Source organism: Mus caroli, chromosome 2, assembly GCF_900094665.2.
Source record: "Mus caroli chromosome 2, CAROLI_EIJ_v1.1, whole genome shotgun sequence".
NCBI classification, from domain to species: domain Eukaryota; kingdom Metazoa; phylum Chordata; class Mammalia; order Rodentia; family Muridae; genus Mus; species Mus caroli.
The window spans coordinates 99,688,730-99,710,614 of NC_034571.1; the positions used below are offsets into that span (position 1 = coordinate 99,688,730).

Genomic DNA, 21,885 nt, shown 5'->3' on the forward strand with positions numbered 1-21,885 from the left:
GTCAGGCAACCCTGCGCTCCCGCTACCCCGGCGCTGATCTGGCCGGATGAGCTCTCCATTTTTTTAAACATGAAACACCAAACTGAGGTAAAATTATGAGTATGACACGATGGGTGACTTGGAACAGACCACGCAAACATCTGTCTATTCTACTCTTCTCTTACAGAATATATGGTTATAGATTTCTTTTTAAAAAACAGATTTTTAAGTTAAAACTTAATTAAATAACACTAAAGCAGAAGTTGATTTACATCAAATTGCCTAGAAGTATTATTTCTAATGCCCTTCTTTCCCTCCCTCCCTCCCTCTCTCCCTCCCTCCCTCCATCCCTTCCCAGTCCTGTCTTTCCTGGAACTCACTATGACACCAGGCTAGCCTCAGACTCACAGAGATCTTCCTACCTCTTCCTCCTGAGTGCTGGGGATAAAGATGGACAGCACCATCCTCAGCATGAATCACTTTTGATTTAACTCAGTATCAACAAGAGGAAGCCTTCGTGTATTTTAGTTCATAGAAAGCCATGATTTCAGTATTTTGGCTCATGGAGATGTGGCCAGAACCACAATACTTAGGCGTCAGGGAGGCTGACCCAGCTGTTAATACAGAATGCATGATGCATCATGAAAATCAGTCTGTCCAGCAACTATAAAACTACTGTACCGTGATATAAAACACAATGTACAGAATCATGTTGTCATGTATGAACCCTGGCTGCACAGCTTATCTCACAATAACCATTAGTTTCTGCACCAGACACCTACATTCTCAGTGTTGCACTGATGCATTTAAATCTCGTGTCAGTCTGGTAAGGTAATTATCACGATTATCTGTATTGAAGTTCAGAGACAAACCACTTGTTTAAGATTAGACCTACTATATAGCCTCACCGGAAAAGAAACTCATGCAGTCAGTCTCTAACCCGAAAATGGACTCTGTCAGGACACTAAGCTGCTTGATAGGAGGAACTCAAATTGAACAGTTGACAGTGAGTGTCTCGTGTAACAGAACACTTCAGTGCTTAAGGAGTGGCAAAGGCACATAGGAAAAAGAAATATGTTTTTAAAATCATATATTTTTATGATAAAATCTCTGCAATTTGTGTCTTATTAAGAAAACCACTTTTCTCTTTTAGCTTTTGCAGTTACGTCCATTACTATAACTAGGTTTGATTTATTTATTTATATTCTGTCTCTGCTTCCCCAGGGCCAGGAATGCAAACAACATTCCAGCACATCTGGATTTTATATGGGTGCTAGCAGTCAAGTTTAGTCCTCTTTAGTTGCAGTGGAAGCAGCTTACTGACTGAGCCACCTTCCCAGCTACATGAAGATACTCCTTTTTGTATTCTTTGAAAACTCATAGATGTGTACAACATGCCTTAATCATATCATCTGCCCACTCCTCCAATTCCACCTGCTTCTCTTCCCCAATATATTTCCCTTTTTATCTAGTCCTATTTTTAAAATAAGCCACTGAGCCCAATCAGTGATGTCTGTTTGTACATGACTATGAGTTAACCGGTAGAATGGGCAGTCTTCCAGAGGTCACCCCTCAATGAAAAGTGACTCTATTTCACATAGCCATCATCAGCTGTCAATATCTCTTCAAGTGGGACATGCGGTCTTCATGCTGGAATTTGTAACCATCTTGATCTTGTGCAGGTAACTACAGATGCTGTGATTGACATGTATAAACAGACATGTAATGTGTAACAGATATGTTATATCCAGATGGCAGTCTTTCCTTTCACGGTACTCCTCCCTATCCTCTGGCTTTTAAATTATTTCCATCTCTTCTTACACTGTATTTTTGAGCATCCGTGGGTGGATGTTTATGTAGATAGCCCATCTGCGGCCGAACATGCACAGCTGCTTATTCTCAGCACTTTGAACAGTTTATGAATCTTATTAATCACTACCCACTACAAGAAGCATCTCTCCCTAACATTGAGAACTGCACAAATATATGGATAAAAAGATAAATATTCAGAAGACAGTTTGACAGCATGATTACTTAGCAAAGCAACATTAAAGGATTTCCCTTTGGGCCCAGAACATTCCTAGCCAGAGTTTTGACCATGTTCACAGCACAAAGTATGGATTCCCTCTAACAAAGCAGACCTCACATTAGCCAACAATGCTTGGCTACCCATAGAGTCATGCAGCTATTGCACCAGTGAGTACATCTGTCCTGGTAGGTTGCATTTGTACCATTAATGATCCAGCATTAGGTAGACCATTGGTATCTTTCCTCCCCCAGCAGCCTACATAACACCAGCCCAGGAGGGAGATAGTTTCCTGGCCAAAGGAGATTGATTTCACTGTGGCAGCATCCAGATCAAGTGCTGTTCCTCAAACAAGTTCTTTGTAAGGGAACTGCGTAGTAATCAGAATAGCCTATAACCTAACAATAAAGTAAATCTTAACAAATATAACAACATTCAAGTAAGATATATATTCTTTGCCCTGACCACAGGAGATTCTGAAAGCAGAGCCCCATCCATCCATCTGACTGACCTGAGCCTATCCAGATCTCCTTCCTACTGTGGTCAGGACAGTGAGACAGTGGAGAGGCAGCCTGCTGTCCTGAAAGAATTGATGGAGAGATGTCAATTTTAAGGATGCAGCAAATTCGGGGAGTTGGATCAGAAATTCAAGGTCATCTTCCAGGACATAGTGAGTTTGAGATCACTCTAGGATACATGAGCTCTTGTCACTGAAATATATCTATTTTAAAATAAATGCTTTTATACCTAGAAGAGAATGAAGAGTGAGAGGGAGAGAAGGTGGGAGAAGAGCAGAGTGGTTGTGAGTACGGAGGATTCTTAGGCACACATGGGTATCATTGACCTCTGTACTGACTCGACTTGGAAATTGAGTGAGGGGCAAGGGAACAAATCTATTTCAAGTTAGAGTCAGAATAGCAGAAGATTTGGAGAACTTAAATATCTCTATTAAATATCAGTAGACTTAAGATGTTTAGAGGTTACCTTATCTCTGGACGTGTGTGTACATGTTCTTCCAAATACCTCTTTGCCCAAATATCTAAAGTACTTATATGACTTATATTTTGAGGCACTCAGATTTCATTATGAATCACAATAAATACCATGTGACAACCATTTTCAGAGACAAGATTTTTTTTTCTTCCCCTGCTATGTAGTCTAATATGATTTCAACAAAGGCTTGGAATCAAAATGTAGCCTTTTGTAAGCTAAAAATAATAGAACTGGCATTTAAAGTAGCAGCCTGACAACTCTCAGAGACTGCTGTAAACACATCGGGCCTCATTAGCCAAGCTACGTCGCTGTTGCTGTCAGTCATTGTATCCATATTCAGGACGACAGGCCTGCTGCACTGATTTTCTTTTTTATATAATTTCTCTCTCCTGTGTGTCTGACCACCATGGACGAAAGACAAACCAACAACGTCATTACCAAGTGACCCAAATAATCTAAAGGTCACAAAAAGATGCTTTGCTTCAAGGGCATTTGGAACACCTTCCAGATAAATGGAACCAAAGCTGCTTTTCAGGCCACTGCTAAAAACTCATGGTGCTTCATTTTCGGGGTATATGGGAAAGGTATTTTAGTGCTAAAAGAGCTTCCTGAATTTTCTTGAAAACATTTGTAGCACTGGAATTAACGTTTTGTCCTGACATCAACCAGGCGTGAGTGAGCAGTCCAGATTACACATACATACTTCAGTTTGCTGTATTCTCAGTCAGCCATTTCCTGAAGTGATATCCTCACTCCAGCTTCAGCCAGCCCCATGCATTTCTAGTCCTTGTCTAGTTCTTAAAAGCTTTTGAACTTGCTGCTCTTTTGCACAGGGTTAGAGGATGTTGAAGGATACCTGTTGTGTACTTTGTTTTGTGTTTTTCTGAGTCAAAAAAAAAAAAAACAGTCTAAATTCTTCACCTTGCTGGTTGAATGGATCTATAAAGAAGACTTCAGACTCTCAGGGCATGCTATCCATTATGAAACTATCTTTATTGCTTCCATTGGTTTGATGTTACTATTTCAGTTGTAGCTATACCCATGCATTATTACTACTACTACTACTATTACATTAAGTCTTGCTGTACATGAAGTGACGAATGGCCAGCATTTACCAAGGCAGGTTAGCACACACTGGCATAAGGAAGTCTCTGAACATAGACGAGAGGATAGCTGTGGAACTATAGATTATGAAATCAGGCTTAACAGTAGTTCTGTCACAAAGCCAGTAGTAGACAGACAGTTGCCCATGTGTAATCTCATAGCACGTGGATTGCTTGGTTGTTTTACTATATTAACGACTGAGAGGAACTAGCTGGACAACGGTCCTTATTGTCAGGAGATGATGAGACTTTGTACATCTGAACTGTCGCCATGGGCTACTTTCTTTCCTCCCCTGTCTGAGAAGTAGAATATTTCAGCTGATGCACAAATGGCTGATGTTAAATATCTATTCCACTGATACCCACACCATTTAAACAGAAACATAAGCATCAACAATCAGTAGGGTAGTAATTGAGAGACTTCCTAAGTCCTTAGTTTCTTCACAATATGAGAACTTTAAATAGTCTCGAGAGTCACATCTTTGTGGGGGATATTATCATTGTCATTACAACGAATCTCACTTCTACATGCCTTGGTGCCCAGGTGGTGAGATCAGGGGCTGGAACAAAAGCCTTTCAACCTTTGTCCAGCTTCCGCTGTATTTATGACTATACCATGGACAGAGAGCATCTCTTCCATTTATTTCCCCTTTCTTACTATTGATGTTGTTACTGCTACTATTATTGCCTTTATTTGTTCTAGAAAACCTTTCAACTTGATGTTGACTGACCAAGAACGGAGATGTGCCTAGTCCTACTGCAACTTGATTTGCCAAGGCTGATTGATATCTATGGGGGGGGGCTCCTTTATGAGCATTAACAGGACTGGGGAGAAACCTCCAGCCTGAAACTATTTAGTGAACATTTTCACATAATTGTATTAATACATTTATAAGTGTATTGGGTATGTTAAGACATTGAGATTATATCCAGACTATAATCTAGAACCACTGCACAGTTCTTATTGCTGTCCTTCTGAGCAGCACACTTTACCTTTCTGTGTGTCACCTTATTGTCTATAAAAGAAGACAAGAGTAGGGTGATTTTCCCACTGCATACTGTCTCTTGGACGTGCCATTATTATCACACTGATAATTTTGGTTTTAGGTCCCACTCAGTAAGACTCAAATGAGAAAGTGCTCGTTTGCTTTGCTAACCTCTGACTTGTTATACAAAGCACTCTAGAGCTACGGTGCCTCTCAGTACCCCCGTTTCCATCCAAGGCTGAAACTGAGCAACAATAAGTTGGCTCGGTGCTCGAAACTGGGAATTCAGTTCAGGGAGAATTTGCCTTGAAAATTAGTTCATTAACATTTTTATGTAAGCATTAGAATGGTTTATGTCTTCTCACACCTGTGCTCCCTTCGTATTCATTTAATTTTATTGCATAGGGCTGGGGTGCAGCTCACTTTCCTAGAACTCTTGTCTGGCATGCATGAAGAGCCCTAGCTTAGTCCCCAGCACCTCAATCAGCAAGAAAGGACAATAAGTCGTTCTCCTTTAATAATGTCAAACTCCTCTCATTCCCAGCAGTTTTCTGGAACAAACCTTTGAGCAGCTCCTCTAACCACCACTCTGTCAATGTTCATACCACCTCAGGTCTTCCTTTATAATATCTTCATATAGGAAACCAAGTGATTTCTTTACTGTATAGACTTCTCCTTGATATGTGAGGATTCTTTTTACATCGTCAGTTTTCCAACGGCATCAGCCAGTTGTTCCGCTGCACAGTTCAGTTTCCACACTGAACTGGAGTTGGCTGACACAGGGCAAGTCCTTGCTGCTGACTTCAGTGTCAGGAGCACAGTTTCAGTAATCATGAAATTGGCTTCCAGAACTTATGAGAGCTCTTTGCAGCACTGGCTTATTTATTGTTAAGGATACAACAAAGGCAGCAGGTGACCTGAGGAACATAGAACAATGGCTGCAGAGTCCTGGGTCCAGGAGCTTCTACTCTGTGGAGCCACCTATATCCATCTCCTGACACATGAGCCTGCAGTGAGGAGTTTCATATGGAGCCATGATTGATTGGTAACATCATTTTCATCATTTTCTTTCCCTTCCCAGAAGTTGGGAGTGAAGAGAAAATTCTAAGCTTCCATCGTCACTCAGTCTTTTAAAGCTAGTGACCAGTTGTCATTCTGGAGCTCAGCGAGACTTGCATCATTAGAACCAAAGCTGCTCTGACACCCAGGAAGTTCCAAGAGATTTAAGGAATTCCTCATCCAAAGTCTGAGGCAGAAACAATGCATTTCTTATTGTTTTATAATCATCAATGTCCTGTTTTCCTCCTCTATTTCTGGAAACATTCCAGTTCAATGTTTACACACTCTGACCCAGAGAACATGTTTGTCTATATCTCCCCTTGATTATTTTAACTGGAATAGCAAGGAATCCACATGGGCACAGCTTTCTGGGATTCTGATTCGGGACCTTCGGAACCAGACACCTGAGCATGCGGCTTGGGAATGCTCGCTGCGAGCAAGCACTCGGTGCAGTCTAGCTTTCTGTTCTCCTAGCAGGGTATGCGTGGAGGATGAGTGCACTAAACTGATGTTGTCTTAGAAGAGGGTAGTTCTCAACCTTTGATGTTCCTGTCAAAACTCGGAGGCAGTCGGAAAAGTCCTGTTTAACATCCTGTTACACTTAATTGAATTCATTTTGTCACCCCGTTGTAAAGTTTCTCGATATTAATGAATACATGATTAGTTAATTAGGCACTATTAGCTTCATTACACTTCAGATTTTTTTCTGGCTCATATTTAGTTCAGAATATATGATATGCCTTAACAAAATTTTCCAACCATTTCAGGAGAGCTGCTTGAGGTTCCTTCCGATTTTGTTTCCATGATATTGTCTTCTACACCATCCTCTTCATCCTTAAACACAGCTAAGCTGCTTCTCACAAAGGATTATTTTGGGGAAAGCATATAGAACTTTCTACATCTTTGATCCTCCTTTCTTCCTTCTCTTCCTCTTCCCTCCTTTCTTTATTTCATTCTTTGTGACTGAATTTATATGCTCCCAATCTTCCTGCCCCAAGGATTATAAACATGGGCCTTGGTGTTGGCCTCTACAATACTTGTACTGACTGTATTTGATCTCTCAAAGCCCTAGTTACTGTCGCTGTTGGACACACACCACTTTGAGATCCACAGTGCTGGAAGAGTAGCAATGATATGGACAGAGTATGGCAATCCTCTTGACAATGTGCTAAACCCTAGAAGTATTTCTGTGTGGAGCAAAAGCAATAGTCTATAAATTCTATTTTTATTTTGCAGACATGAAGGAGGAGATGAGTCCCAGAAGCAGATCTTAGGAACAGATGACAATATTTATTCTAAGGTAAAGATTCAATAAGCCACGACTTTTATTCCTAAGAAAAATTGTTCTTAGATTTGTACAAAATGAACTGTTTGAGAAAGATTCTGTGTCTGTACAAATGATATTGCTCTTGCTTTGAAGCTGAAATTTTAGTTTGATTTAATTCAATGGTTGCCCTGGAGTTTTTGTTTAATTCTAGAACACATTTTTTTCAAGGTGAAAATTAATTTTCCATATTTCATTGACTTCATACTTCAGAGTTTGTATCTTTACACTTTAAAATAAGATTTGTTCAGTACCTGATGATTTTTGCACTAAGGGATGCACCGCTGCCTTTTGTAGTAGAGTTTACCCTCAAGTCCTGGTGGGCAGCCAAGTGCACTGGTGAGAACCTGGGCTGTTTTGAGGTTCTTTTGGAAACCCCCAGCCAGCAAGTTGAAGGGAAATGTACCACATACCTGTGATTGGGCTTTTTGATGGTCTAAGGTTTGTGGGAGCATCATGCCCCTGTGTGGGAGAATTCTAGTTAAACTACTTTTAACAATATGGTTTGGGGGCTGGAAAGATGGTTCAGCAGTTAAGAGCTTTGCAGAGGACCCTTGTTCTTTCTTTCCCCAGCACCCACATGACAGCCAGCTGGAACTCTAGGTCCAGGTAGACCAAGAGCTTCTGTGCTATATGAATACTGGCACCTTCATGCACAAACCATCACAGATATGCACACATACACACACACACACACACACACACATACACACACACACACACACACACATACACACACACATAGACACACACACACATACACACACAGACACACACAGACACACACACACATACACACACAGACACACACAGACACACATACACAGAGACACACACACAGACACACATACACACACATACACATGCACATACACACACAGACACACACACATACACACACATACACACAGACATACACACACACACATACACACACACACACACACACACACACACACACACACATGAATGCATACATGCACTCTCACACAAAAAATAACACAGAGGTAATTAAAAATAACCTTGCTGGGCAGTGGTGGCGCACGCCTTTAATCCCTATTTGGGAGGCAGAGGCAGGTGGATTTCTGCGTTTAAGGCCAGGCTGGTCTACAGAGTGAGTTCTAGGACAGCCAGGGCTGCACAGGGAAACCCTGTCTCTAAAACCAACAAACAAACAAACCAACAAACATAACCGTAAAGAACATACTTCTGGAATGCTTCCATGATCTTTGGAAAGCATCCTGGCTTCTGTTTCCCTGCTTGCTGAGGATGCTGAGCACACTGCCTCTAAAGCGGTGGTTTCTCACTTTCCATGGCCGGCAATGGATGTGGCACAGGACCAAGTCTCACATCCACCCTGTCTTTTTCTTCTGCAGTACAAGTGCTTGTAGTTTGCATATGAAACATCTCCCAGAAAGGCTTGTGTGTCAAAGGCTTGTGTTCACAAGTCGGTGAACCATCGAGACTTGATCAGAGCATCCTGGCTCGGATCAGTCCACTGACAGATAAAATCGGACCAGCTAATAGGCATCGTGAAAGGTGGGGGCAGGGCTGCGTGCATGAGTTTTCTCTTGCAAGGTATATATCATACCATGCTGGCCTTTCCCCCATTCCTCCAGTGCTCCTCTCTGGCTGTCATGGTTACGCCCTTCAGCCTGTGTACTGCCTCACCACAGGCCCAGAGATGCGGAGCAAATGACTGTGGACTGAAACCCCGGAACCAAACTCTTTCCTCAGGTTGTTTCCGAAATTACCCCAGTGATGAAAGTCTCTACAACAAACACCGCACTGCCTTCCTGCCTGCACAGTGTGTGGCTTCTGTCCCCATGTTGCCTTGGTCCCCACAGAAATATATCCCTAGAAGCAGATGATGCAGCCTTTCCTACTTAAAAAAACAAGTTAGTTTTAAGTAGGTTTAGGTTCTAAACTTCATTCCCAAGTACAATCACTAATTTTTCTATAATTTTTAATAAATTCACAAAGAAAAACTATTTGTTAATGAAGCATTTTGGCTTTGAAACATTTGAAATGTTAACCAGCTCCACATTTAGTTATATCCAAGTTATTTCCATCTATTTAAGGATAAAAAGGAGGACAATTTGGTAATTATTTGCAGCTGGATCATAAATTGTGTTCATGCCATTTTTTAAGGAGGGGGGTCGCTGCTATAGGATATTATAAATATATCTTGGCTCCAACGGTTATTAGCTGTGTGGCCTTAGGCAAATCACTTAACCTTTCTGAGCTTCACATTCTTCATCTGCTAAGTGGAGATATTATGCTAGCACTGTGAGCATTTGGCACAGATCCTGGCCTAGAACAGCTAATTGGTAATGTGCAGCTAATAATGATAATAATAGCAGGCAAATTTAAATACATTTACTGCATTTTGCTATGTTGTTTTTACTTGGATAATAGTTTTCTTTTTGTTTTTGATGTCAACCATTTCTTTGCTTGCTTGCAAAAGGTAATAAAATCACATTTCATCAATATTTGACCAACTACAGCTAAATTAAATATTTAAAGTTGAACACATACTTGAAAGAAAAACGAACACTGAAACATCTAACCCAATGTAGTGTGCTAGGTAGGCAGTTTTAGGAGCATAGAGACAAAGACAGAATTTGTACAAGAAAAGACAGCCTTTGAACATGTGAAAATGAAAAACTCCTAAGCTAATAAAAGTAAACAAGGAAGCTGGGTATGGCGACTCATGTCTTTAATACAAAAACCCAGAAGACAGAGACAGGTAGATCTCTGTAAGTTCAAGGCCAACCTAGACTACACAGAGAGTTCCAGGACAGTCAAGGTTACATAGAGAGACCCCAGCTTAACAAAACAAAAGTAAACAGTAAATAAGGAAATAGAGAAACTCTTACCAACATCAGCATCAGAGAGTGAGATAATATCTTAATATGTAGTAAGTCTGACATAGCAACAGACAAGGTTTAAACCCTGCAATAGAGAAAAGGGAAAGGGCATGAAAAGAAAACACACAAGAGAAGAAAAATTTAAAAAGCCAAGCCAAATCAAGCATCCAGTCTCACTAAAGAGTCAATGACTGTTGGACAGTATAGTTGGACATTCTTCCCATTAGAGCAACAGTAAACCTGGCAATTGCCAGTCTGATTGAGGTACTGGGGCACACTCCCCTCTAATTAGTGTAATTTTTCTTTACCTCCAAAGCACAGAAACTTCAAACAGCAAACATTCATTGTTTTGTGGCTTTTTGTTTTTGTTTTTGTTTTTGTTTTGTGACTTTATGGGCTGGGAATACAAAGTATCTTCACTGGATATTTTTATTACTTTCATTATTATTGTTATCATCATCATCATCTTATACACATAAGTATATTGCCTGCATGTATATCTCTGCACATCAGGCATGCCCAGTGTCTATGGAAGCCAGAAGTGTCTGTTGAAACTGGAGATAAGATGGTTGTGAGCTACCTTGTGGGTGCAGAGAATCAAACTTGGGTCCTCAGGAAGAGCAGCCACTGCTCTTACTCACTGAGTCATCTCTTCAGTCCCTTACTGGGCAGTTTTAACTTGGAGTTTCTCATGAGAATGGGGCCAATATTTCAAACAAGAGCTTCAGATGTCTATGGCTGAATCAAGATCAGAAAGTTGGTGCCTGAACACACACACAGCACTGCTTCCACCAGAGGTGTTAATCCAACTCTGGGCAGTCCTCCCCACATGCTGCCACTCACAACATGAGCTATTGGATCAAGTAAAGAAGCAACAAGGGGAATATAGAAGCGTTGGTGTCGGATAAGATCATCTATCACCTCTGCCAATTCTTTAGGTTATGTAGACCTACACTAGCAAACAAGGAAAGGGACTATATCACGATAAGAATACAAATGGTACACTATTTCTGAGAGTCTGTTTGGCAGCATTATCAAAGTTATTTTTTCAAAAGGTCACATTTTTAAAATTCAGAATGCCCAATTCCAGCTGCTCACCCTGAAGTGGGAAGTACGCTGATGTACCTTGAGAAATGTTCATTTGTAGCCTTGCTTAGGCTGGTGAGGCTTGATACCAAGAGACCAACAGGCTGTATACAACAGTATGGATTGTTCTCATTAGGAGTACTGAGCAGTTACATCACAAATCTGTAGGGAAATTGATGATGGGAGATGAAACTGCTAATGACCCTGCAAGTATCCAAGCTTACTTACCCAGCCACAGTCACCTCAGTTGGCTGCAAGAAATGAAACCAGGCTCAGGTTGGAGGAGCCACAGCAAGACTGAGGCTGTGACAACTTTAGTGAGAACAACCAGACCTTGTACACCTTTATCAGAAACAGACTGTAAAGGCGATTGCCAGGATGAATGCATTTGTAGTTGCCAGGATACGATGAAGTTTGCAAGCCACACAAGGCACACAGATTAATGTCTAAGAGCAACTTCCCTGCCACGTTTCATGCCTCCTTGACTACCAAGGGTAACATACAAAGAAACACAAGGCTACCTGAGTGTCTCTCTGCTTGGGGGAGTCCATTGGGCTCTCGGGAACTGGAAGGCACACTGTGTCCCAGGAGTCATGGGCTATAACCTGAAGAACCCGGCACACGTTTCTCAGCTAAGCCAGGCTGACTCCATGGTTTCCTGCATGGCATGAATTGGAAAATATGAGGTAAGAAAGCAATATCACCTAGGTTTATTTACATTATGCCAAAAGTATGTATGTATAGGATGAAATCAGAGCTGGAACTTTATCTATAAAATAGATAATATTGTCCTTCTGTTTTTCTTTGTCCCTCATATTGAAAGTTGTGATATTTTCCTGTAGAAGCAATGTAGGAAATCTTTTCCATTGCTTACCATGCTCTTTTTAGCTGAAGTGACATGGTCATGTATAAGACAGTAAGAGCCTACATAAGAAGAAAGCAACACAGTACAATAGATGTGATATAAATCTCAAGGTAAAATGAAAAGAAATCAAATTTTAAGCTTTCTTGTTAATGTTTTGGGTGAACCTGGGGATTCACGAGTGTTTTTCTAATGTTGCATAACATGTGGACTAGAGAAATTACTTAACTTTTTATAAAGAATACTACAAAGTTGTATAAGAGTAATGTTTATGTGGGAAAAGGGTTACTATAAAAACTCAGTAACACATATGGTATCTTCAGATTCTTCCTTATTTTACTTCTCAGAGTTATTTCTATGCATACTCCCAAAAGTTATGTATATATTGTCACACATTCCAGGGTTCTCATTTAAGTAATAAAAAATAGCATATGTTACTCTTGAAGAAAAACCTCTAGCAATTCAGAACTAAATAAAATATAAATAAAATTATGAGCAGAAGGCATATGGTGACACATGCTTACAATTTCAGACCTTTGGAATGGAGACAAGATCAAGAATTTTAGTCCAGCCTCAGCAACATTGCAGGACTGAGTCTAACCTGGGTTACATGACACCCCGTCTCTTACAAATGAAAAGCAAAAGCACCTCTCAATATATTATTCAAATATTATCATTGATATAATATAATTTGTAATTAGTTAGATGCAACATAACACACAGATATGCATATGAACTTGTGATCATAATTTTTCTGCTTGATAACAAAGTATGACCATCTTTCTGTTTACATCCCTATAAATGCTATGTTTGAAAATTTACTGGATATTCACATTTAAGAAGAAGTGAACAATGATGCTACAATGAATATGCTTCTGTATGGGTTTATTAACTCAGAGGGAATACACACTGAACATTTTGATAGTTGTTGATTAATCCAACAGGAGTTCTGCTCACCATGCTTATCACTTGCATAATTTTCTCCTCCTCATTTTTTCTGTGTACTTGTCTTTATTTTTCAGTTTACTGGTTCAACCAGAGGACTATCTCTCCAGCCTCTATTCATTCATTATTTTAACCAAAGTTTAAAGTTTTAAGTTATTTAATATCATTTTATTTGGGGGACAGTATAAGATACTCAGTTATTAGTTATTTTCTGAACTCCTCGTGGTATTTGTTGCTGTTGTTGTTTTTGTTGTTGTTAGACCGTAATTCCATACTTTACAAAATAAAATAAGAACCTTGTATGACAATTGAGAGAGTATACCTGGAGAGAGTCATACATAATATGTTCATCACTTTCTGGATTAGTATGTAAGCACGGTGACACTGAGCATGTCAGGAACTTCGCTGTGACTCTCCCTTCATCTTTAATAGCAGCTCTTCCCAAAGCTGTCACAGGGATGAAGATGTGAGCATATGGCTCTGTGGGACAGTCCTTTGATGCAGTGATATCTTGGAGGTGTATTAAGAGGCAAGTTATCCTAGAGCTCATGAAACAGCAAGACATTCAAGCCAAATTAAAATGCTCAGATCATAATTTCCTCCATCAACTTAAAGCAAAACAGAATGTGCAGGAAGGGAGATGGGTAGATAGTGCATATAAAATAAAACACAGATGGGTGGAGGGCCACACCTTCTAAGTCTTGTATCTGGGCAGCATCACTTGTCCCTGATGGTGAGTGTGTGCAGGCAGGCACACTGGGCCAGTGGTGGTGTTCCAGATGAGCAGATGGCAGATAATCCCATGAGAAGCAGCAGGGCACACCATGTGTGGCTGGTTCAACAATCCATTCTTACTGTGTACCCTGCAGGCTGTTTTTATATCTATATATCCAAAATGTTTGCTGCTGTGGTTATTAGTGAAAATAAATCATGGCTCTTCAGTTATTTGTGGTGTCTTATTCTTTTCAGGCCATATTAACAGACTAATGCTTTTAGTATATGTCTGATAAGTGTAAACCATTTATCTCTACTTCACACGGCTGTTTCATCCCCATTCTGGATCCTTTTGTCTGTTGTTGAGCAGAATTGAGTACTGCCAAGTCATACAGCAATTGCACCCTTTTTACATATATACACATGTGTTCACAGTCACGTTGGAAAAAAGAAATGAAAACTAGTTATTAATACATGAGGGTTTTGTGTATATGTGTCAACTTGTGCTCATGTTGGTGTGTGTGTATGTGTGTGTACATGTACATGTGTGTGGAGGCCAACATTTCATGTCAATTTTCAGCCGCTACCCACCTTGCTTTTGAGAATAATTACTCACTGGCAGGCAGAATACTAATAGGCTGTCCAGCGAGTAAGTCCCAGGGATCTGTCTCTCATCAAGCTCCTCCACTGTGCTGGCATTACTAACATGTGACGTCATTCTGGGATTTTATTTTCCCAAGAGACATTCTCCTCAGTCCTAGATATTTCAATTGCTGCATTAAAATAAAGATTATCTTCTTAGCAAAAATATCTTCAAGTAAGCAAACAAACCAAATAAAACAAAAACAAAACAAAACAGAAAAAAAAAACTGAAGTCAACCAAAGTGATTTGACCTGAAATACTAAATTTATTAGCTGGACCGTTTTACTGCTAATTTATCTGTCTCAGGTTCAAGTTGTAACATATAAATCTGGAACTATTTTCAACTTTTTCTCTCTTTCCAGGCTTATCCTCAGTTTGCCCTGACTTACCTGGAGAACTTAACTGCTCAGTGGATGTGAGCCAGACAGAGGACAATATCGCCCATGGTTTCTGGACCACTGCTCATCAAGAACACTGTGTAGAAGAGGCCAGTGTGATAGCCAGAGGTAAGACAGAGACACACCTCTCAAATGTGTCTTGGAAAGAGAAAGTTTTCCAACTGTTGATTCCAGGAGTCAAACCCAAAGTATCATGACAATGCTGTTGATAGTTTAAGTCATATAATGTTGCAATATTCTTTTTAAAAATAACCTACTTATTTCTACTTTGGGTACGAGATTTTTGCCTATGGATCTTATGTGTGTGCTTTGTGCCTGTTGAGTCTAGAAGAGGTCATTGGATCCCCTGGAACTGTAGTTATGAATAACTGTAATTCTACATGTGGGTGTTGGGAAACAAGCCCAATTTCCCCTTGTGCCCTTAGCTGCTGAGCCATCTCTCCAGCTCATACTGGAGCACTCATAGGCACATTTACATTTACAGATGGTGATAGCCTGTCTTTCACATGGGGTTGCCATCATTGGTTTTGATGGTATACAAGAAACTGTGCTGGAGGAAAATTAAAAAAACTGGAAGCCTCTCAGTTTCCTGTCAGTGTTATGTTTTGAATACATATGTTATAAACATTTCTATTCAACGAAAATTAACTACATCGTTTCTATGTCTTATTATAAGGGTTTGCAGAAACACATCAACAGCCCTTTACTGAAGCAGCTGCCAGAGCCCTCAGACACTTAGGTGGTGCCAGAAGGCTCTCTTGAGGAGACAGAGAGGCTGCCAGTGCTGCTGCTGCAGAAGCTGGAAGGGAGGGATCCCAGGGCTCCTGCTCAGACGTAGGACAGACACAGAGTAGAACTTCCTTGCTCAATGATATTCGATGGTTCCCTTCAGTTTCATGTAAGACCCATTTCTTGAAGATCATTGAAATATCTCAAAAGCCCCTTGGCTTCAATCATAGTAGTTTTGGGTTACATTTGATAAGGAGAGGTGACATTTATGAGTATTTTGTTGATGACTGATGAATGTAAAAATTTACAATGAGACTTAGGATTGCCATCTAGAACCTCACTAAAACACACAGAAGTAACATAAAGGCATTACTGAGCATGCCCAATTGTGAAATTGCCTAGATGTCCTTGGGAAGGGCAAGCACATAAACAGTCCTGTTGGATTTCCCAAGAGGAGTACAGTGTACTTGCATCTGAGAGTAATAGATGCTCTTCTATACTAACATAGTAACCATTCCCATGGCCAGAGGGAAGTGGCATCTTTGGTTTACTAACAATTCCAAATCATTCCTGGTTAAAAAAAAAATGGAAACTAGTTTTTCCTATACTTCTCACTTAACCTGCAACTGATGGTTGTTATAACTATTGCTTTACTGGTCTTGATGTTGACAATCACAAAATGACTTTATAAGTTGCAAATTAAGTCTATACTTGCTTGAAATGACTGATTCACATGATATTAAAGAAGTAACGCCATTCTCACATGCACAAATTTAGTTTGAAAGTATCCCTGACTTTAATTTAGATAGAAGTGTCATTTGTATTTGAAAGAAAAAGAAAGGTTGACAATGTTTTTAAAAACCAGAGGCTATTTTACACTCTGGATTATATAACCGCATCTAAAGTGACACTGTCTTTAATTGACAATTTTGATGATAAGGCTGAGAAACAAGTAGAAAATTGTCTATTTTACTGTCTCACAGTATGCGGGTCTCCTGGATGGCATCAAAGATGGGGTCCCAGGACTTTTCCTCCCTGATGGTTAGTTTTTAAGCACTCACAAGTCTCCCACTCTGTGATGCTTTGTGGCATGAGTGCAGGCTACAGCCATATGGCTTGGCCACTCTCCACAGCATGCTTGGTGCCACTCTCCCATCACTATGGTGAAAGTCCCTTGGGAACAGCCTTCAGTGTTTTCATCTAAAAGGGAAACTGAAGCACTACCAGAGCACTTAGGGGTGTGTTGATACTGTTCCCCGAAGCTACCATCAGCTCATCTTCCTAGACTCACACAGCTGCATCTTCTGTCTTTTCTGGCAGAGCACTTGGGTTTTATCATGCTGGGATTAGTTCTGATCCTGGGCTCTAGAAGAACAGGTTGCTTCTGCTTTCAAGTTCCTGTCACCCCTGCAGGATTACTGTTCTTCTTTCATGTGAATCCCTGCCCTATGGTAACTTACCAGCACTTTATGTTTTTTGCCTCCCCAGGCTGGAAGTATATTTTGTGAAGGCTACCACAGGTTAAAGACTGGCTGCCCTCACTCTGTTGCTATTCTGTATTCCATGAGGCAATAAAATATGATAATTGAACATTAGAGAAAGGAGCATAGTAATAGAAAAAGCAATACCCATCCTCCACGACACAAGGCATAGTGTTAGCTAATATACTGTACCCCAGAATTGTTAAGTCAGATGAGACCCTTTTAAGTGTCTAGGAAATGAGGAAGAGCAGTTTTGAAAATGTTCTGAAAATAAGCGAAGCACAAAAGAATTTTAAACAAGCATTAAACAATTGTTCTTGCTCATCCACTGCCACAGTGTGAGTCTCCTGTGGTCCGTCAGGGACCAAATATTTAAAGGATAATTTTCAGAAGTAACAAGTCACAAATTTGATTGGATTATGTTGTTCTGTTTATTGGTTGTTTCTAATTTATAAATTAAACTTTAACATTAGTGCTACATGGATGTTTGTCAGTATAGAAAAACATTTAGCTCTAAAGACATATTTTAATTGTGTTAGTGTGTGTGTTCATTAGTACACACCTGCAGAAACCAGAGGAGGGCAATGCCTCCTTTGGAGCTGAAGTTACAGGCAGTTGTGGGTTGCCCAATATTGGTATTGGGACTTGAACTTGGATCCTCTGGGAGAACAGAACAATCCCTTAGCTGCTGAGCATCTTCCCAACTTCAGAGTTGAATTACATATATTTTCTGGAATGCCTATACTTAGACTTGAAGTTTTTGTCAAGAACAATTGACTAGTAAATATATCTATAATTTTTTTCATAAGAAACTGCCCAGGGACTTTTTTTTCCATGATCATTGCTTGGCTTCCCACTTTCATTCTTAAGGATTGAAGTACTTTCTGCCCCTCTCCCCTCACAGCTGACCTCAGCAGACACAGTTCCAGTTCATTTCTCTTTCTGTTCTTTATCTCAATCCTTTTGAATAAACAGCACAGTACAGCAATCACACTCCTCTCATGTTGGAAGGAACCATGGGGAAACATCAGAATGTGGGGTAGCATTTGGTGTATTGGTGACTTTAAATCCTTGATCATCCTTTCAGGTTTGTGTGCATCTCAGAAATGAGAATCGGAGTCATGTTGTGATACATACATACATGATTTTCTCAGTGTTGACTTAATTAAAGCAAAGCTTACTGTGGATACTACAGAGTGATATAAAATTACCTGCATTGCCAACATGGGCAGCTGGAAAGAACTGGGTGTGTGAAGGAATCTAGTTTCTATCTTTTAGAAGGTTGGAAGGAAAGTGGGAGCCATGATAGTCAACTAGGGAAAAGAAAGGGAGATTTTTCCATAGTAGTAAGTATTATATAAAATTAATACAGGTAGCATTGAATCATAAATAATAACAGTTGAGGCTTATCAATTTTATCAAGTACTGTGCATGTCTTATCATTCAGTATCTTATACAACCAGTAACATGAGTGACTTATCTGTGTTTTACTGAAGAGAACACTGAAACCAAGGAGATTTAATATTTGGAGTGAAGTTTCTCAGTAATTTAAGGCGGGATGATCAGTGCCCAAACCCTGTTCTTAGCATGCACCATGAGAGGTTTGATGCTCTTGTCATGGTGGTCATCCCATATCTTAGACCTTCACATGCGATTATTACTTGAACTGGGTATCTTGAAATGGGGATGGATAAATAAGGTAGAGTAATTTGGAAAGGGAGAAGTGAAAGAAGTAGTAAGATACTTTTCTCTCCATGAAGGCTAAATAAGAGGCAGAAAACATCTAAGGAGCCAAATTCCTGACCCTCCAAAGCATTCAACTACAGAGATCTGTAGTCTATGTCCTGTTTCACAGAAGCTTAGCCTGAGTTAACTCACCTCAATCCTTTCCTAGTACTGTGACTACAACTTGTCATAGATAGGTCATGCTCTAGTGACTCAGCTTTGTCCATACAAATTTGGTGGAAAGAAACTTGTAGCTGTTGTTTGTTGAATGCTTACCACACAGCCATCACTACTTTACAGATTAATGCTTATAGCATCTAGAGCAACTGATTTCCTTACTGGTCTCACAACTTGATGATGTAACTACTTTCAGAATCAATGATGATACAAAAACAAACTTAAAGTATCTACACAATGTGCAGCTGTGAGGCAAAGAGAGAGGTAGGATTCACAGACCTCTGGATCAGTCCCTTTCCTCACTACTTTTATTTATTTACCCCATACCAATCTGTGCAGTTTTTTAAAGTAGGCTAAATTATTGCCAATTTGTTTGGCCTATTCTTTTGAATTTTATTCTTAACAAAAACCCCTGGTCCCCAACACACACCCACAGCTCCATGGAATCTAAAGCAATAACCAAGAATGACGTCCACCCACCTACAGAGCCATTTCAGTTCATTCATATTTCCAACTCGCAGGAAGATGTCTGTTGATCATTCTTTTCTGTTGCAACATGGAAAAAAAATCTTTTTCTTGTTGAATAAATGAATCAACCCCCTTATGCTAAGAAGTCTTGATGCTAATTTATAGAGGGTATATTTTGTTGTTTGCTCTAATGACTGCCATCTTAGCAAAACATTTGTTTTGTATGCACATTTGATTCCAAGTTCAATACAGAGTAAAATAAATGCCATTGTCCTGCATCTTCAAGTATCTGGAATGTTTTTGTTAAAATTAGTTTAGCCAAAGGACCCCTCAACAGTATTTAGACTGAATAGTGGATGGAGAAAGAGTGGGGCATCCAGTAAAGCAGCTGACCCAGCTTGTCACCCAGTGACCTGTGCGTAGCTGTCATCTTAACTGTTTGTGACAGTGTGCCTTTGGGCACATCTGTGTTAGTGGCATTAGAAGGGCCTTTGTTCTTCTCCCACTAGTGACTTTGTGAGCAGTGAGGTCTCTGCTACTGTACTCCCGAGCAGCCCCTTCCTTCCCAGGGAAGAGAGCAGCTGCCATGGACTGAGCTGACATTTCTCTTCATGACTCAAGTTGGCATGCTCTTCATTCTTTGAAGAGAGCAGACATTTAAAAGTCCTTTGATGATTTTCATTAAAATGTATTTTAATGGCTCAGTAACAAAAGAAGTGAGTTATAAAATATATTTCATGTCATCCTGGTTTTATATTAATAAAGGTGAAAACAGAGAGATAGGCAGATGGCTGAGTAATTTGAAGAAAACCAGTATCAAAATATTGGCAGTTGTTTCTGGGTTTTAAATTTTTATTTATAACATTTTCTTCAAATTTAAGAATCAAATACAATGTTTAAATAAATATAAATAAAAAACATGTAAAAATCAACACAGGTTATGAAAAGCATTTTTAATATAGACGTGGTTCATACTTTACTGGAAAGAATATTTGGGCTGACATACAAAAGTATGGTCTGTTTTTTGTTTCACATTTTCCACTAACAATTTAAAAAATAAATAAAACGATATTTTCATTTGAAAGTTAATCTAGTGTTTAGAATTATTATAATCATTAGGAAAGGTAATTTACTAAGAAACAGGTGTTTCTGATCCCTGAAGAATAACCAGTGTTACCATCACAATCAAAACAGACCATTTGAACAAAGAACATCATACCTAAGAGAATTGTTTAAATTAGAATCAAAACTTCATTTATGCATTTATTTTGGAGTCAGTTTTAGAGCCTTGTTTACATTTTTACAATTGCTGCAAAGCCTATGCTCTTCCCATAATGAAGTCTGGCTATGATTGGCATGGGGTAGACAGTGAGCATTTGGTGCTCACTTGATCGTATTTGTCATTCCACGAGAATATGAATACCAACGATATTGCATTGGTCAATTTTTAAAAGGCCTTTCTTCCTCCTGACAACATAAGAAGAAATGAAGCTTGAAAACAATGACATGCTTTTTTCTATGTTTTTCTGTATTCAAGGCTCCTTCTGTAACACATCTGAGATGCACCAGCTAAAGGAACTATTATAATCTCTTGCTTTTCAAAGAAAGATAAATTAGCAGTAACGAAAAGTTCTTTAAGCAGACAAATGATGATCATGTCTATATAATTACAAATTGTAAAAAACCCACATATTAAAAATTGAAAGAATCATATTATGATTTTCTTGAGCATTCGACAGCTTATGATTTATTAGCCTATTAAGTTGTTTGTGTGGTTTACCATATAGTTGATGATAATCTGTAACCATGTTATTTGCTTTGAACTATTCTCCTGCTTTCTTCAGTAAACATCAACAGGAATTTTCACAGAGCTAATGAATAAACAGTTCAGTTTTGGTAACCATCAGAATCTGCTTTTTAAAGTAAGTAGCTTGTTCTAATTCCCACAGATTCCATCATCCACAATGCGTGCCAACAATGGCATATGTAAAGAAACTCACCGTGATGCCACTGTCACTAATTGTGATTTCTAGGGGCGAAAAAAAAATCCAGCATTAGATCCATTTTAGTTCAGAAGTGCTCAGCTTGAGAGTTTGCCTTTAGCCCTTTTGTGATTTGTGTGAAAGAATTTCAGAATATATGAGAGCGTATTCTAGAGATGTGAAGTTATAAATTTGTTTTCTGATTAGAAACTCAAATGCTTTGAAATTTGATGGCTGTTTGGGTTTTAGTAAATTTGGTGTGTGTGTGTGTGTGTGTGTGTGTGTGTGTATGTGTGTGTGTGTGTGAGAGTGTGTGTGTATGTGTGTGTGTATGT

The 21,885-nt window shown here is 39.5% G+C and overlaps 1 protein-coding gene across 1 annotated transcript in view; it reads left to right on the forward strand.

Annotated features, from left to right (window-relative positions):
• Positions 1-21,885, forward strand: part of Dcdc1 (doublecortin domain containing 1) — a 361,410-nt gene that overhangs the window by 179,939 nt on the left and 159,586 nt on the right. Inside the window, 4 exon segments of the mRNA XM_029468240.1 lie at positions 7,383-7,446; positions 14,953-14,980; positions 14,983-15,077; positions 15,665-15,822. Coding sequence (XP_029324100.1) covers positions 7,383-7,446; positions 14,953-14,980; positions 14,983-15,077; positions 15,665-15,822 — 345 coding nt within the window.